Source organism: Psammomys obesus, unplaced genomic scaffold (assembly GCF_907164565.1).
Source record: "Psammomys obesus unplaced genomic scaffold, mPsaObe1.curated_primary_1811, whole genome shotgun sequence".
In the NCBI taxonomy this organism is placed as follows: domain Eukaryota; kingdom Metazoa; phylum Chordata; class Mammalia; order Rodentia; family Muridae; genus Psammomys; species Psammomys obesus.
Window position 1 is genome coordinate 2,844,769 of NW_026587382.1, and position 17,525 is coordinate 2,862,293.

A 17,525-nucleotide genomic window follows, 5' to 3' on the forward strand; every position below is an offset into this window, starting at 1 on the left:
CGGCGGCCGGTGCGCAGCTGAGCGGCCGGGGCGCCGCTGCTCCGTGTCCCCTTCCGAGCGCCCGGCCAGTGCGCACTGGCTCGGCCGGGTCCTCTCCTCCCCCTTCCGCCGCCCGCGGCTCCCTCCCTCCTTCCTCCTCTGCCCGGCGAGCCCCGCGAGCCCAGGCCGAGCCCTGGAGCGGAGTTGATCTGGGCGTGGGCCGCGGCCGGGCGGGGCCGGGTCCCCGGAACTCTGCGCAGCGCCGGAGGCGCCCGGAGCCCCGACGGGGCGGGTGGCGCGTGCCCCGCTGGGCGCCCGGCTCCCTGGGTGTCGCGGACGCAGCCCGCGGGCGCTCGAGCAGGGGCCCCACGGCGAGATCCTCGGGACCCCAGACCTGCTGTCCGCCCCGGAACGGCGCTGCTCTCAACCTTAGTGAATACACTACGGTTAGCCGTGATCAATTTCACCTTAGGACGTGTTTTCCCTTCAATAGCCCCTAAAATCCAGGCTTCAAAAGAAGAGCGCAGCCTTGATGCCTACTAAGTGGTTCTTGAGGGCCTGTTTATAAGAAGACCTGCAGCTTCTTCCAGCTTTAAAAAAAAAAAAAAAAAAAAAAAACAACGTACCTGGTCAGGTTCGGTGGCTGCTCACGGCCAGGCCTGGTCCGAGCCTTTGGAAGACTAAAGCAAGGGATCCCCACAGCACCTTCTTTTAAACCTTCATGTTACTTCTTTGGTTTTATGTGTCAGAGCGTTTTGCCTGAATGTACGTGCACCTCGCATTCCATGCCAGGTGCCGCATGAGGCTTCGGATTCCCTGGAACTGGAGTTACAGACAGCTGTGAGCTGGGAATCAAACCCTGTCCTCGGTAAGAACGACTGTTCGTCACTGCCGAGCTGTCTCTCTGGCTGTGACATGAAATTTTTAAAAATGATCTCTTGATTTTATGTGCGTTGGTGTTTTGCCTGCGTGCGTGTCTGTGTGAGGGCGTCGCGTCCGCTGGAACTGCAGTTGCAGTGGTACTGAGCTGCCAGGTGGGTCCTGAGGAATTGAACCCGGGTCTTCTGGAAGGGCCGCCGAGGATCGCTCTAACCCTGTGATAGGCGTTTTTATGCCGTCACTAAAGCCGTGGCAGGGGCTTGCTTCACCTGTGTAATCAAGCCCCAGTTCTGTGCCGGTGGCCTGGGGAAGAGACCGCTACTCTAGTGAGCAGTTTGGTTCCGGAGCGTGTCTCTGTGGAGAGGTGGAGAGACGGAGGATGGTTTCCAGCCGGTCTGTCCGCTGGCTCCTTGCACGGAGACCCCACCCTACCCGCCACAGATTATACACCACAAAAACCTGGCTGTCCCTACACTGTCCCCTTCACGCTGCTCTGTCTCCCCTCACATCCTTCCCAAAGTCTTCTGCCCTCCCACACCTCTGGGTGAATCGCCCCTTTTCTTTATCTCTCTCTCTCTTTTTTTAAAAATGCTTTCCCATGGTCCCCGCCAGATATTTTGTTTGTTGTTTGTTTTTTTCAAGACAGGGTTTCTTTGTGTAGCCCTGGCTGTCCTGGGACTTATTTTTAATTTTTTGAGACACTATCTCAATATATGGCCCAGCCCAATTCCAAACTCAAAGCCATCCTCCTGAGGTCTGGATTTACAGGTGTGAGCCACCGCCCTCAGCTCCAGCAGACTTTATAAGCACTTGGTCTGGATGAGTGAAGTTAACTGTAAGGAAAGGAAGAGAGAGAGAAAAGGAAAACAACAGTGGAGTTTTGCGGGCAGAGGCTGGATAATGAGGGCCTGAGAAACCCAGATAAGGAGGAACACAAAAGCAAAAACGGAGAGAGGAGAAACTCGGCCTCAGCCGCACCAGGATGATGTTCCCCACACACCCTTGGCTGGACCAGGAGATTACCATCACCATGCCTTTCCAACCCATCCCCCACCCGGAGTGGTACTGCCATGCCCACAGTGCCCCAAGTCTGCCCTGCCTGTGGTGACTCACTTCCTCTGAATAGGCTGCTGAGGTGTCCCAAGGCAGTGAACGGCCCATGGGACCTGGGTTTAGGTATCTGCACAAGCTTCTGGGAAGAGAGACACATGCAACCTACTGACAAAGAGCAGGTCATAAAACACGGAAGCCTGCCCTTCACAACACAGCGAGGGCAACAGAGTAAGACCCAATTTTACACACACACACACACACACACACACACACACACACACATCCCAAACCCATAAATAAATTATAAATAAATAAATGTTGGAGAGGGGCCAGGGAGAAGGCCCTAAAAGAGAAGAAGTAAATAAAAGAACGAGAAGCAACACAGGGCCAGAGGGTTTGAAGTCAGCAGTTAAGGCACCAGACGACACTGCTGTGTCTGGCATCCCAGTAACGGACACCCACGCCATATACACCTCATCAAGAGATTTTAAACAGTTAGAGGCAGCCAGGAGATGGTGGCTCATGCCCTTAATCCCAGCACTTGGGAGGCAGAGACAAGCGGATCTCTGTGAGTTCAAGGCCAGCCTGGTCCACAGCGTTCCAGGACAGCCAGGGCTACACATAGAGAAACCCTGACTCGAAAAACCAAAAGGAAGAAAAGAAAACATTAGCGGCATCGAAACACCTGGCTGCTGGTTCAGACTGCACGGGTGTGGGAAGCCCCTACCCTCCTCAAATCCATAAGAAGGTGCAAAGTTGTGAGTCCTCTCTGAGGTGTCCTCCAAGTTTCTAAAAAGTAGAGCATGGGCATTACAGGCGAGTAGTAAACCTGAAAACGGCCTGTCTGTTCCTAGTGTTAGACAAGACAAAACTCATGAAAGTGGAGAACTTCCACCCACGTTTCAGCAGAGCCACTGTGGAGGCAGCACTCACTCCTCGCTCATGGGCAGGGCTTTGCTTCCGCCACGTTCTTGCCAGGGGTCCCTTGGGAAGCTTTGGGCAGGGCAAACAGGTGCCCCCCCCTCCCCTTTCACCATATGTGGAACATGGAGCCAGAATCAATTCGGAAAAAGAGTCAGAAGGCTGGGCCAAGAGGGCCCTGTGCTACATTGCTGTCCTCAGCATACTGAGGCAAAGTCTAGAGCGCGTCCTCAGAGGTCACCCCGTCTGCCGGCGGTGAGTAGTTATCCGGAGACCCCTTGTTACCTTAGCTGCCCACCAAGTCCACCCAGGAACCTGACGTTCTATGGAAGGATGCCGAACTCACGTCCAGTGGATTATGAGAGCCCCTTGATAGGTAAAGGGGCGGCAGGGACTTCAAGCAGCCCTAGGTGCTTTAATACTATTCTCAGTGGTTGCTTGTGCCCTCTTGTGGCATAACTGGGGAATGGCGGCAAAGACGTTGAAGCCCGCCAAGATTGAGTTTCACAATCTAGAAGCAACACAACAGTTACTAGTACAAAGGAAGATTCTAACTTGCCATATATTAACATCTTCACATGCATGCTTAGTATTCTTTGGGGAGTATTTTTCTAATTATTTCATATGTATTTGGAGGTGGGCTGCTAAGGATAGAACCTGAGCCTCATCCTTAGAGGCAAGAGCTCTGCCCCTGAACTACACCTCCATCCTGCTATATATTTATCTAATTCTTACACCAATCTTTTCCCTAAGCAATGCTTGTGTATGTTTGAAAGAAAATGGTTCCCATAGGCTCATAGGGAGCGGCACTATTTGGAAGAGGTATGTCACTACAGAGTGGGCTTTGAGGTCTTAAAAGTTCAAGCCAGGCCCAGAGACCCACAAAGTCTTTTCCTGCTGTCTGCGGATCTAGCTGTAGAACTCGCAACTCGATGTCTGCCTGCATGCTGCCATGATGATAACGGACTCAACCTCTAAACTGTGAGCCAGCCTCGATTGTATGTTTTCCTTTGTAAGAGTTGCCATGGTCACAGAGAGCAATAGAAACCCTAACGAAGACAACACTCCTGTTTTGTTTTTAAGATCTTCCATTCTGGTTTATGTGCATGAGTGTTTCCCCTGTATGCATGTGTAAGAGCTTTGTGTGATTGCTCGGTGCCTGAAAAAGCCAGAAGGCCCCAGATCTCCTGGTCCTAGAGTTGTGGATGACTTATAAATCACTGTATAGGTGCTGGAGACCGAGCCCAGGTCCTCCGGAAGTGTTCTCTTTTTATTATTTATTTGTTTGTTTATTTATTTATTTAAAGATTTATTTATTTTATTATGTATACAATGTTCTACCTGCATGTACACCTGAATGCCAGAAGAGAGCACAAGATCACATTATAGATGGTTGTGAGCCACCATGTGGTTGCTGGGAATTGAACTCAGGACCTCTGGAAGAGCAAGCAGTGCTCTTAACCTCTGAGCCATCTCTCCAGCCCTATTTCTTATTTTTTTTTGAGACAGGGTTTTTGTGTGTGGTCTTGGCTGTTGTCCTGGAACTCTTGCTGTAAACCATGCTGGCTTCAAACTCACAAGACCTCCCTCCCAAGTGCTGGGATTAAGGCAGAGTGCTGCCACCTGGGGACCATCGTGTGTTTGAAGGTTTACTTAGGCAGGTCTGGTGGCGCAAACCTTTATCCCAGCACCTGGGAGGCAGGAGGAGGATCTCTGTGAGTTTGAGGCCAGCCTGGTCTACATAGCAAGTTCCAGGAAAGCCAGGACTATATAGAAAGACCCAGTCTCAAAAATAAATAAATAAATAGATAGATAGATAAATAAATAAATAAATAAATAAATAAATAAATAAATAGCGTTTGTTTTATGTATATGGATCTTTCACTGTTGCTTGTGTGTGTATCCATGTACTGTTTGTGTAGTGCCCACAGAGGCCAGAAAAGGGCATCGGGTCCCCAGAACCGGAGTTACAGACAGTTGTGAGCTGCTAATGTGGGTGCTGAGAACTGAACCATGGTCCTCTGCACGAGCAGCCAGTGCTCTCAACCTCTGAGCCATCTCTCCAGTGCCAGAGCCCCTGGACTCTGATCTGACTATAAGGAAACCGAGCACAGGAAGGTCCCTGAAACTGTCCAGCATCGTGCAAAAAGTCAGAATCCTGGCTAGGAAGTGTAGCCCTGCAGCTTTCAGCTTTAGGCACAGTGCAGAGATTAAGCCTATTTGGAGGTTGTCAGGTGGAGATAGCCCATTAGAATAGAATGTCAGGTAAATAATAAATAATGTTAGCAGAAGCAATCACATGAAATATTTTGGTCATACTTATATCAACAAATTATTCATTGTTATCTGAAGGAATTTAACCAGGGTTGCATACTCCTGTTTACTTATCCTAACACCTAATCACGAGGTGATTGTATGCTGTCACCTGCTGTGACACACATCGCCTCATTTGTTGCTCCCAAGATGCCCCAGCCCCTCTTCTCAGCCCTGCAGTTTCAACCACCCTGTCCCTTTAGAGATTATACAATGTCTAGCTAAGATTACAGAATGTAGCGAGAGGCAGAGCTGGGAGTGATGGTTCACATCTGTAAATCTCCATACTTGAGGCTGAGGGAAAAGAATTGTGAACTCAAGGCTAGCCTGGGCTTCATCAGGAGTTCCAGGCTAGCCTGGGCTATAGAATAACACCCTGTGCCTTCCCACAAACGAACAGGCAAACACAAGAAAGGCCAACAAAAGAGCTCGGTAACTAAGGGCACTTGCCACCAAACCTGACCACCTGCCTTTCCTCCCCTGAGCTCCTGACCAGAAGATGGCCAGTCCTAGGAGTTTTCCTTCATCTCTACACATGCTGCAGCGGGCACAATAGAGATACGCTTAAAAATTAGAGCTTGCTGGCCGTGGTGGCGCCCGCCCTTAAGCCTGGCACTCAGGAGGTAGAGGCAGGCTGATCTCTGTAAATTAAAGGCCAGCCTGGTCTACAGAGTGAGTTCCAGGACAGCCAGGGCTACACAGAGAAACCCTTGCCTTGAAAAAACAGAGAGAGATAGAGAGAGAGAGAGATTGACCATGCATCCTCTGGTTCTAAAACCAAAGTATATTTTCCACTTTAGTAAGAAAGAATATCAGAATTTGCCGCAAATCTTCATAGCCAGGGTCCCTGAGCTTGCTTTTTCTGTGGGATCGCAGTGAATATACTGTAACCCTGGATTCTGGGAGATCAAGGAGAGCCACTCCTGGGTTTGGAGAGTGGCAGAGGACTGGAGGCAGGAAAAAGACTGCTCCCTCAGTCCCAAGGAGCCAGTCCTGAGGTTTAAGCAGCTGCCTGGGGTCCCCGAGGCTCAGAGGGACTGTGCACCTGCCGCTGGGTGCTGACAGCCGCAGGCTCGGCTGTTGGGATTGCATCACCTGGGGGAACAGTGGCAGCTGAAAGGCAACAGAAGTCCGAGAAATCCGGGACGAGAGCCTCTTCCATCTGCTTAGGGTAGGGACGTAGGGTGCTCCCACAGCGCCGGTCTGCAAGGAACACCCTCTGCATTTTTCTCTCTTGACTCTGGATCAGCTCCCACCCCTGACTACCTGTGCCCTTCCTTCACCCCAAATATAAACAATCCCCTTGTCTTCCCGCCCATGCTGGCTGGTTTTCCCTAAGGCAAAATCACTGAAGCTTATGGGCTGGGACCCCCCGTCGGGTGCAGGCTGGGGTGCCCTGGTATGTGTCCCAACAGGTTTTTCTCTATCTACCTTGAAATCAGCTGGGAGCCTGTCTGACCTGCATTCCCCTTACCCCCTCCACCCCCACCCCCTTTACCCTCAGGAAGCTGGAGCCAGCGGTGAAGCCAGGTCAGAAGCAAGACTCAAGAGACTAGGTGTCTGTGGTCCCAACCTGGCCCCACGGGGAAAGCAACGCACAAAGCCTCCTGTGTCCCGGGCTGGGCTGAGAGGCTGAGCCACTTGGCGTGGGTTCAGGGCCAGTCCCTGGGAGGAGAGATGCTAAGCAAGGAGGTGTTTGCTTGTAGACCCTGTAGAGCCTGGTCCTCTCCCACGTCTGGGAGGGGCCGGAATTGGAGACAACAGCTGGGCTGGTCTGCAAGAGAGGTCATCTGACTGGCTGCTCAGCCTGGGCCCTCCACTCCTCCTCTCCTCCACCAGGCTACACCGGAGCTGGTGCCCACACAGCCAAGCCACGAAGCCATAACACCCACCTCACCTCTAGCACCTCTGGGGTAAGTCCTGAAACTGAGCCCTTCTCTGGGGGAGGGAGAATGTATTGATTGTGGGAGGGGTGGATATGATGTGCTCCCTTCGCGCGGTGAGATGTCTGGCCTCTGTCCAGCTCCCTGAGTTCCTACAGCAGCCCAGATTACACCTGCTGGCCTAAAAATCCCCCCTGAGATTCCTGGGGGGAAGGGCAGACTGGCAGGAGGACGGTTTGCAGGTTAGATCTTACCGGAGGTGAGGAGGTGTGATAAGGAGCTGTCTTCTCTCCCTGCGCCCCGCGCCCATCACCACCTGGGTGGCCTGAGGAGCCGGGGCAGGTAAGGGAGGGACATGAGCCTCAGCAAGGGGTATCATCTCAGACTAAGGGTTCAGGGGCCTTGGCTGGAGGGAATTGGTTGATGAGTGCTGGTTCCAGCAGCCTCGCTAGCCAGGCCTGGCCTACCAGAGCTGGAAGCTAGGTCCATCCCATTGCCCTCCTCTTCCACTCTCAAGCCTGCACACTTGTTCTGTATCCTATCATTCATTCATTCATTCATTCATTCATTCATTCATTCTTCTGCAGCAAAGGAAAGGCATGGGTTGAGAAAGCCGCAGATTAGAGACCATCAACAAGCCCAGGTGGAACATTCACCTAAGCCAACTCCTGTGTCCTTCCATAGGGCAGCCGGGCACACCATGTCTGTGAGCTGTGGAATACTGGGAACATCCTTGACCCAGGAGATCCTCAGTTCCCTGGGTTTGGCCAACAAGGTACAGGCTGTTGGGACTTCAGAAACTGATTCATGTATTCAGTCATTGCCAGCTTAGCGCTCTACCACTGACCCACATCCTGAGGCCCAACAGCAAATTTAATGTGTCAACTCAGGGGCCAGGAGATGAAGAACTGGAAAGTGGAGGTGGCTTTGGAGAGGTAGCTCGGCTGGGTAAAAGCCTTGAGGAGCTGAGTTCAGTCCCTAGGACCCACATGGAAGGAGATAACCCACTCCCTCAGATTGTCCTCTGACCTCTCATGCACAAACACAACAAACGAACAAAACAGGAGGAGGAGAGCGGGCTCCCTCCTCATGATACCGTGCTCTTACAGACTGCCGCTTGGGGGACCCTGGGCACCCTCAGGACCTTCTTGAGCTTCAGTGTGGACAAGGATGTACAGAGGCTGCTGAAGGCCATTACAGGCCAAGGTAAGCTCATGTTCTTGGTGTTTAGGGTTCACCTTTCATTGTTGACCTGATTCTTTCTTTCTTTCTTTCTCTTTCTTTCTCTTTTCTTTCTTTCTTTTTCTTTTTCTTTCCTTCTTTCTTTTTCTTTTTGAGATAGGGTCTCGTTTGTAACCTAACAAGCCTGGAGCTCACTATGGAGACCAGGCTGACCTCTGACTCAGATCCGCTCGCATCTGCCTCCCTAATGCTGGGCTTAAGGGCTGTACCACCACCCCTGACCGGATCTCACTCTGTATCTCAAGCTGCTGTCATAGTTGCAGTAATCCTCCTGCAGCGGTTTCCCAAGTGCTGGCAAGAGCCATGATGCAGAACCCAACTACAGGTCTGCCCTCTCTCTCCTCCTTCTCTCTTGTTCTAAAATTTTATTATTTTATTTTATGTATATGGGTGTTTTGCCTGCACGTATGTCTCTGTACCACAGGCCTGCCTGGTACCTTCAGAGGCTGAAAGAGGAGATCAGAGCCCCTGGAACTGCAGCTTCAGGTGGTTGTGAGTCAGTATGTGGGTGCTGGGACTTGAACTCAGGTCCCCTGGAAGAGTAGCCAGTGTTCTGCACCTCTGAACATCTCTCCAGCCCCAGGTTTACTTTTTCATAAATAATCTATAGGTCAAAAAGGGAAGAGGGGACAGCCAGATGGCTCAGAGGGTACAGGCTCCTGCTGCCAAGACAGATGACTTGAGTTCAATTCTGGGAGAAGGAGAGAACTCCCAGGAGATGTCCTCAGACCTCCACACATGCTCTGAGGCAAGCAAGCACCCCCCCACACACACACATTAAATAAAATTAAATAGATAGATAGACAGACAGATAATGTTAAAAAATATTTTTAGGGAGTCAGGAAGGAGGAGTTAGCAATGTTCTGGGAGCACTGGTGGAATGCTTGATTCTAGCACGTCAAGTTCCGTAGTGATGTGTCATATCCACTCCCACAACACCCTTGCAAGGTTCGACTTATTATTTCCATTCTGCACATGAGGAAATTGGGCCTCAGGAAGAGTAAGAGGCTTGCCTAAGCTCACATACATATGTTATAATAGGAGATCTGGGATTCTAAGTCAAACGAGAGTGGCCTACCCAAAAAGGCCTTTAAATTTTTATTTCACTTATAGTTTCCTTTTCTTTCTTCCTTCCTTGGCTGTCCTGGACTTGCTCTGTAGACCAGGCAGCCCTCAAACTCATATTAATCTGCCTGCCTCTGCCTCCCTGAGTGCTGGAATTACGGGCATGCCCCACCACACCTGGCTTCTTTCCTTTCTTTTTCTCTCTCTTTTTTTTTTTTTAAAGATTTATTTATTTATTATCTGTATCATGTTTTGCCTGCATATATACATACACACCAGAAGAGGGCACCAAATCTCACTAGGGATGGTTGTGAGCCACCATGTAGTTGCTTGGGAATTGAACTCTAGACCTCTGGAAGAGCAGCCAGTGCTCTTAACGTCTGAGCCATCTCTCCAGGCCCTTTTCTTTCCTTTCTTAAACCATCTTACTAGGCCACTTTTGCCTGAATTTGTATTTGGGTCAGATCTATCTATTTTATTTTTTATTTTTATGGTTTTGGTTTTTTCAAGACAGGGTCTCTGTGTAGCCCTGGCTGTCCTAGAACTTGCTCTGTAGATCAGGCTGGTCTCAAGCTCAGAGATACACTTACCTCCTGGGTGCTAGGTTAAAGCTGTGTGCTCCACCGCTGTCTGCCTCCCTGACTGACTGGCTAGCTTGCCTCTGTCTCTCTCTCTTTCTCATGTAACCCCGGCTAGCATCAAGCTCACTGTGTGCTTAATGGCTGAACTCCAGATCATCCTCCTTCATCTCCCAGATGCCTGGATTACAAATCTGTGTCATCACACTCAGCTTTCCATACCATTTTATTTATTTACTTACTTACTATTTACTTAATTTTTGTTTTTTTGAGACAAAGTTTCTCTGTGTAGCCTTGGCTACTCTTCCAGTAAAGGAGTCCTAGACTCTCTTTGTAGAGCAGGCTGGCCTGGAACTCACAGAGCTCCGCCTGCCCCTGCCTCCCCGAGTGCTGGGATCTCGGGCGGGCGCCACCGTGCCCAGCTTCCATGCCATTTTACATACTGAAGTATGCGCATGTGTGCTCTCAAGCGAGTGCAGTGCCCGAGCCAGATGATGCTGGCTCCCCTGGAGCTCACCAGGCCATCATATGCCACCTGATGGGGAGGCTCGGGTCCTCTGAAAAAGCACTACCTGTTCTTAACCTCTGGAGCATCTCTCCAGCCCCTTTAAAGGATTTTTGACATTTTCTTTGCATTTCCTTTGAGAACAAATGGAAAGGGGTAAAGTAGCCCCTGGTCCTCTCTTCCCCGAGGAGCCAGGAATTCACAACTGTGAACCCTGTGGTTGCACCTGCTCTTGTCTTGGTATAGGCGTGGACCACAGCGCCATCGTGGATGTACTGACCAACCGGAGCAGAGAGCAAAGACAGCTCATTTCCCGAGCCTTCCAAGAACGCACCAAGCAGGTGCGACCACTGGCTTCCCAGGAGCTGTGGGCAGGGTGGGGAGCCTCTGGGGGACTTGAGACCAGCCATGGCCAGCCCCTCCCTCCTGGCTAATCAGGGACTTAGTGGCCTAACCTGGGACAAAAATCAGCCAAAGCTTCCTGTGCTTCTGCCTGTCTGTGGACCCTTTATGCAGGATCTATTGAAGTCCTTGCAGGCAGCCCTCTCTGGTGACTTGGAGAAAATCGTGGTGGCTCTCCTCCAGCCTGCAGCCCAATTTGATGCCCAGGAATTGAGGACAGCTCTGAAGGTACCAGGAGAGGACAGCTGCTGGGTTGTCTGGGGAATGAGGACACTCACAGGAGAGGAAGGACAGTTAGTGGACTGGCCTCGACCTCTCCAGAGAGTGGCCTAAAGGCCCCCTTGACCCTGTGGTGACCTTTAGATGGAGAAGTGGCTAGTACCTGCTCTCCACCCCTCACCACCTGCCGTGTTTTGGAGCTAATGACACAGCCCAGCGTCAGGTGGCCTCACAATTTCTTGTAGACCTCCAGTTGTGCTGAGGACGTGGCCCTGGAAATCCTGGCCACCCGCGCGGCACCCCAACTGCAGGAGTGCCTGGCGGTATACAAGCATGGTGAGAACGGACCGGGGCCCGAGCACTGACGGGAGGGACAGTCCACTTCTCTCCTATGTCCCTGCAGCGCTGGCACCCTAAGTTTAGTCCTTAAGGTCTCTGCTCCCAGCACTCCCCCCCCCCTACTGCCAGTGCCTCGGTCTCCCCAGGGGAAAGAGCCACATGTGGTCATTAAAGGAGAAACAATGATTAATCTAGTCTGCAGCCCGGGGCAGCTCTCACAGTAATGACAGTAGGCACCGTAAAAGTCCCAAAGGTATCCTCCTCGTCACCTTCCCAGCCCCTCGCTGTCTCTACCATCACACCACGTCCCAAGGCCTTGCTGGCGCCAGGGGGACAGGTGGCACCCTTTTTAAGACATACCATCTCCCTGCCACCCCAGAGGCTGCTGGCCCTGCCTGTCTGCCCCTTGCCTCACCTACTAATTTATGAGCGCTTTTCCCACCCTCTTCTCATCCTCACCACAGTGCCTGTTTTTCTTTAGTTTTCTTTCCATGTCTAATGCTGGTCTGTGTTCCTAACTCTCTCCTATTCCTCTCGGCCCCTTCTTGCTTCTGTTTTCTTTTCTTTCATTCTCCATACCCCCCAACACATACCCAATACAGTTCCACGTAGATAAGATACTCTGTTTAGGATCCTCATGATTCAGCCACATGCCTCCCCACAAAGCGCTGGGCTTATAGGCATTTTTTGTTTTTAATTCCTCCTTCCCCTCTTGTCTTTCTGTACTGGGGGCTGATCCCAAGCTAGACAAGTGCTGTATCACACAGTCTTCACTCTTCTGTTTTCCTGACTCCTGCTCACCCTGCTTCATACTATACCTCACACATCACTTCTTGGACATTGATTAGAGGGCTAGGGCCCCACCGACTGGCTTTGTAATCTGGGATTTCCGGTTACTGCTGGTTGTCTAACAATGGATGGAATTTCCAGCAGGAAGGTTTTCGATGAAGCCACCTTCACTACTCACAGCTTAGGAATGTTTTCAGAGTGGCCATGATGGTGTCAGGTCTCCATCCATCCATGTCAGAGCAGCCACTAAACTACTCTGCAGGAGAGAGAAGGACTGGTAGGGAGCTGGAGCAAGAGCCCAGCAGCTAAGAGCATGGAGAGGGCCTGAGTTTGGTTCCCAGCACCCACATCAGATGGCTCACAACCGCCTGCTAGTACAGCTCCATGGATCTGAGAACTTCTAGCCTGCTTGGGCACTGCCCACCATACACATAAAAACAAATATTTGAGAAAAAAAATAAAAGGACCGTGAGGGTTCAGTAGGTCAGGCGCTTGGCAAGTCCTACAGCTGTCTACCCTGAGAAAATCAGGAGTCAGAAACCTCCTCCCCTCCAGATTTCCAGGTGGAGGCTGAGGAAGACATCAGGACTGAGACCAATGGCATCTTGCAGGACCTGCTTCTGGCCCTGAGCAAGGTGAGGCTTGGCCTGTAAGGGAAGGGAGTTGTGCTCCTCAGGATGGGCATGAGCCAGAGTAGGGAGCTCTGCTGTCCTGTGATGGACAAGAGAGAGCTTTGGAGAGACCAGCCAGGGTCTGGACAATACTGTGGCTCCAAGAAGAGTCCTCCTGAAAACAGTGTCTCTTCCCAGGGGGCCCGTGAGAGCTACTCTGGAATCATTGACTACAATTTGGAAGAACAAGATGTTCAGGTGAGCAGGATTTGAGAGTTTGTATAGCCTTGTCCATGTCTTAGGGCCTCCTTGACTGCCTCTTGACCATGTCTTAGGGCCCAGATCCCATAGATAGCAAACCTGGTTCCTGCCTTCTTTGCCTCTGCTCCTGAGTCCACTGAATACAGTCTCCTCTGCTGGCAGAGTCTCCTCCTGTGGACCAAGCAAGCCTCCTTGGATCTTATCTTAGGGGTTAGTTCCTTGTGAGAGCAGCTGAACAGAGCCCCTTTCTTAATCCTGTCTATTTCTCTGGCTATCCTGGAACTCACTATCTAGACCAGGCTGGCCTCAAACTCAGAGATCCATCTGCCTCTGCCTTCTGTGTGCTGGCGTTAAATTATCCTTTTCTACCCTCAGTCCCATTTATTTCACCACAGTAGATTTGGGGGGCATCATAACCATGGCTTCCAGGCTCCAGTGTTCCTCGGTCACGCCTTACTGATCCTCTCCCCTTCCCCAGGCACTCCAGCAGACTGGGGGATCCAGCCCAGCGGGTCAGTGGGTCCTGCTCTTTACACAACGCAGTCCTGAACACCTCATCCGAGGTACCCGAGCCTTCTTATCCCCATCCAGCTTGCTCTATTGATGAGTGTGGCAGCCAGTGGTGGGGAGGATCTCTCTTCTCTGTGGTAAGTAACAGTCCCACACACCAATCTACCTCTCTACCCCCCCCCCATACCGAAAGTGTTTGATCGGTATCAGAGATGCACGGGGCAAGAACTGGAGGATGCTATCCGGAACTGTTTCCATGGAGATGCCCAGCTAGCTCTGCTCAGCCTAGGTAGGTACCTGTACAGGATGTATGGAGGGGTTTCACTGGGATGGGAAGCTGGGCCCTGACATGGCTCCCTATTCTCTTACCTTTGCTTCTAGCTTCCATGATGAGAAACACAGCACTGTACTTTGCTGACAAACTTCACCACGCCCTTCAGGTATGACATGCTACTTCCTGCCCTAAGCTTCAGGACCTACCGGGAAACCTACAAGCTACTGCCTCCCCGTGTTTATAGACTGTCTTGTCATGGGTAGGGGAGTGAGCTTTGGTGAAAACTCAGTCGACCCACAAAGCACTAAAGGCAAAGTTTGCCTTAATGTGTGTGCTTTGTCCAGTGTTAGCTGTCGTCAGAGGTGAAGGTGATTCTCCAGCTGTTCTCAGCCGTTCTAACACTGCGACCCTTTGTACAGTTCCTCATGCTGTGGTGACCCCAACCATAAACTTATTCCCATTGCTACTTCATAACTGTAATTTTCCTACTGTTATAAATCATAGTGTAAATATATGATTTCGACCCCTGTGAAAGGGTTCTTCAATCCCCAAAAGGGATCCCACCCACAGGTTGAGAACTACTGCTGTAGAAAGAAGAATGGGTGGGCATGGTGGTGAAAACCCGCATTCCCAGTCCACAGGAGGCAGAAGCAGGAGTATCCCAAGTTCCAGGGCAGCCCGGATTTCCCTGTACTCTGCTGCTGCTTCCAGCATATTGCTCACATTCCAATTAACCTTCACAGTTATGCACTGTCCTTGTTCAACCAAGATTTAACAAAATGAGGATCAAAGAGATGTGAAATGCCTTGAGCACCCTGGGCCTCCTTTCTCCACATTGGCTGGGTTTGTTTATTTGGTTTTTCAAGACAAGGTTTCTCTTCCTGAAACTCACTTTGTAGACTTTGAATTTGGACATCCACCTGCCTTCCAAGTGCTGAGATTAAAGCCGTTCACAGCCACCACCATCTGGCCACACTGGCTTGATTTTGTTCCTATTGTGTATCCTCAAGCTCAGAAGAGAGCTAGGTGAATGAGCACCTGCTGCATATGCCCAAGGCCTTAGCTGCCATCTTTGCACTCCTTTGAAAAATGCCTAGAGAGCCAGGCGTGTTGGTGCACTCCTTTAATCCCAGCATTCAGGAGGCAGAGGCAAGCCGACCTCTGAGTGTGAGGCCAGCCTGATCTATACAGAGTTCCAGGACAGCTAGAGCTACATTGTGAGATCCTGTCTCAAAAACCAAACCAAAACAAAAAGTACCTGGTGTATTATTTATCTAAAAAGTGATGACTTTGGTTTGATTGATTACACAAACAGAATCTAGAACTTCTGCTAGATGAACTAGGTCTCCTCTAAGAATGAACATGTGTATGTGTGTGTGTATGCATGTGTGTGTTTAAATGAAGTATAGTAGCCAGGCAATGGTGGTGTGTGCCTTTAATGCTACCACTCAGGAGGCAGAAGCTAGTGGATCTCTGAGTTTGAGGACAGCCTGGCCTACAGAGCGTGTTCTAGGATAGCCAGGAGTAGACAGAGAAACCCTGTCCTGAAATAACAACAAAAGGCAGTATAATATATGAAAGGCTGGAGTGATCATATTTGGGTTGACAAAAAAAAAAAAAAAAAAAAAAAAGTCTTCAGCATCATGACCCATTGATGACTATTCAAAAGACAGTCTTCCATCATCCAGAGATTTCCATCTTGACAACAGATTATTGTACTTAACTGAGAAAGCCTGGCTCATTATAATGAGTCAACACCAGGATTCATTTGAAGACCTGTGCTTATCTGTCTGAGTTCCTGATAATAATAATAATAAAAAAAATCTGTGGGCCAGGAATGGCTCAGTGGTAGAGCACGTGCTTAGCCCATGACACACGTAAAAGGGAGCAAACACACACCCTAGTATACTGGGAGTATGAGACCTGGATTATTGCATATGTGTCAAGAGACATACACCTGCAATCCCAGGACCAGAGAAGTAGAAACAAGAGCAAGAGTTCAAGGCTTGTCAGCTATGGTGGCCGGGGCGAGTGGATCTCTGTGTCTCTGTGAGTTCAAGGCGAGCCAAGGCCACATGATGAGACCTAAAAAGTTCAAGGCCAGCCTTAGCTATATAGTGAATTCAAGGTAAGTCTAGTACACTAAAAACAAAACCATGGGGCTGGAAAGATGGCTCAAAGGTTGTTTCTTGTTCACCCAGAGGACTCGTTTGGTTCCTGGTATCCAGCCCAGCAACTGCTCCAGGGGTATGAATGTCCACAGGCATCCACACGCATGCGGCATACATGCACACAGATACACACATGTACACATAAAACAAATCTTGGGCTGGACATGGTGTCTTACACTATTAGTTCCAGCATATGGATCTCTGTGAGTTTGAGGTCAGCCAGAGATACACACTGAGACCCCAGCAAAAACAACCCTCAAGATCCTGGTCCTAGCATGCTCAGTGCCCTAGGTCTGACATTTACCCTGTATCCTGTGGCGACGACTTCGGCTCTTAGACTTTGCTCCCCATCATGCTTCCTTTCCTCCACTTCCTACCCACCCACGTCACTCACCCCCTACGTAGTGAGAATGTTCCCTAGCTGCCTGCCACACATTCCCCAATCTGTTTATTCACCAGGAAACTGAGCCCAATTGCCAAGTCCTGATGCGGGTCCTCATCTCCCGCAGTGAGAGCGACCTTCTAAGCATCCGGGCTGAATTCAAGAAGAAATTCGGGAAGTCTCTCTATTCTTCTCTCCAGGTAAAATTTAGCTTGCTTTCTTTCTCTTTCTTTCTTTTTCTTTCTTTCTTTCTTTCTTTCTTTCTTTCTTTCTTTCTTTCTTTCTTTCTTTCTTTCTTTCTTCAAGATAGGGTTTCTCTGTGTAAACCTGGCTGTCACAGAACTTTCTCTGTAGCGAGGGCTGGTCACTACTCAAAGATCAACCTGCCTCTGTCTCCCAAGTAATGGGACCAAAAGCGTGTACCATCACTGTCAGACTAAACTTAGACATTCAGCCTGGAGCCCTGGTGTCCTAGCTCATCCCTCCACCCCCCTTTCCCTTGGTTGAGTGTAGCAGAAAGAGGTCTTTCCCTAAGAGAAGCTATGTATTAGCCCAAGGTGGGGTGAGAAGGCTCAGGCCGTGGCGGTGGTGTAAGAGTTTTTCTAACACTGGTTCCCCTACCTGCAGGATGCAGTCAGCGGGGACTGCCGCTCAGCCCTACTAGCCCTGTGCAGAGCTGAAGACATCTGAGACCTTCCCGACTGCCCTGATGTGCCGTTCAAAACCTGAGATTCCCATAGTTAATTGGACACACAGAAGACGCCCAAGGAACACCATATATGCTCACTTCCTCTTGAGGCTGGACCTCTACATTTCTTTGCTAGCCTTAGATCTCCCTCCTCGCACAGTGGTGTGTCCCAGCTCCGCTCCAGGGAAGATGTCCTTGACACTGCCTGCCCTACTCCCCAGCAGCCAAACACTTCGGCAAATTCAGTGTCTTTTTGTTTCCTGGTTAAAGTTTGGGTGGAGGCGGACATGGGCCAGGAAGAGGCCTTGGGCCTGGAGGCGCCTTTGAAGTACACTTAGCTATTCACAGGGAATCAGTTAACAACATTCCCCACCCCTGGGTCTCCCTTCAACTTCATTATTCTCTCCTCCCCGGGAAATCTCAGGCAAGATAATTAAGAATAGGTACCAGGGGATCTTAAC

The 17,525-nt window shown here is 50.4% G+C and overlaps 2 protein-coding genes across 5 annotated transcripts in view; one reads left to right on the plus strand and one right to left on the minus strand.

The window, feature by feature from the left end:
- Positions 1-6,749, minus strand: part of Cers2 (ceramide synthase 2) — a 15,142-nt gene extending 8,393 nt beyond the window's left edge. The window contains exon 1 of one of the 2 annotated variants that reach the window (XM_055603671.1): positions 6,745-6,749. The gene's annotated coding sequence lies outside the window, so the exon portion shown is untranslated. Of the gene's footprint in view, positions 140-6,744 lie in introns of those variants that run through there. The other variant, XM_055603669.1, reaches the window with a different exon arrangement.
- Positions 6,285-17,309, plus strand: Anxa9 (annexin A9). 3 transcript variants are annotated; one of them, XM_055603674.1, is made up of 15 exons: positions 6,285-6,316; positions 6,985-7,058; positions 7,271-7,370; positions 7,713-7,803; positions 8,138-8,234; positions 10,665-10,759; positions 10,935-11,048; positions 11,285-11,375; positions 12,723-12,802; positions 12,977-13,036; positions 13,518-13,602; positions 13,743-13,838; positions 13,931-13,989; positions 16,454-16,576; positions 17,004-17,309. In XM_055603674.1, the coding sequence occupies exons 4-15, from the start codon at positions 7,729-7,731 to the stop codon at positions 17,064-17,066; spliced, it is 1,038 nt and encodes a 345-aa protein (XP_055459649.1). In that variant the 5' UTR covers positions 6,285-6,316; positions 6,985-7,058; positions 7,271-7,370; positions 7,713-7,728; the 3' UTR covers positions 17,067-17,309. The 3 variants fall into 3 exon arrangements, with proteins under 3 accessions (XP_055459649.1, XP_055459648.1, XP_055459647.1); XM_055603673.1 differs by lacking the exon at positions 7,271-7,370 and having other exon boundaries at positions 7,616-7,803; XM_055603672.1 differs by lacking the exon at positions 7,271-7,370 and having other exon boundaries at positions 6,291-6,316.
- The last annotated feature ends 216 nt before the right edge of the window (positions 17,310-17,525 follow it).

Coding starts and splice junctions, on each gene's coding strand:
- Anxa9 (XM_055603674.1), top strand. CDS start 7,729: ATGTCTGTGAGCTGTGGAATACTGGGAACATCCTTGACCCAGGAGATC. Junction 13,037..13,517: donor TGGAAGAACAAGATGTTCAG/GTGAGCAGGATT, acceptor CCCCTTCCCCAG/GCACTCCAGCAGACTGGGGG. Junction 16,577..17,003: donor CTCTCTATTCTTCTCTCCAG/GTAAAATTTAGC, acceptor CCCTACCTGCAG/GATGCAGTCAGCGGGGACTG.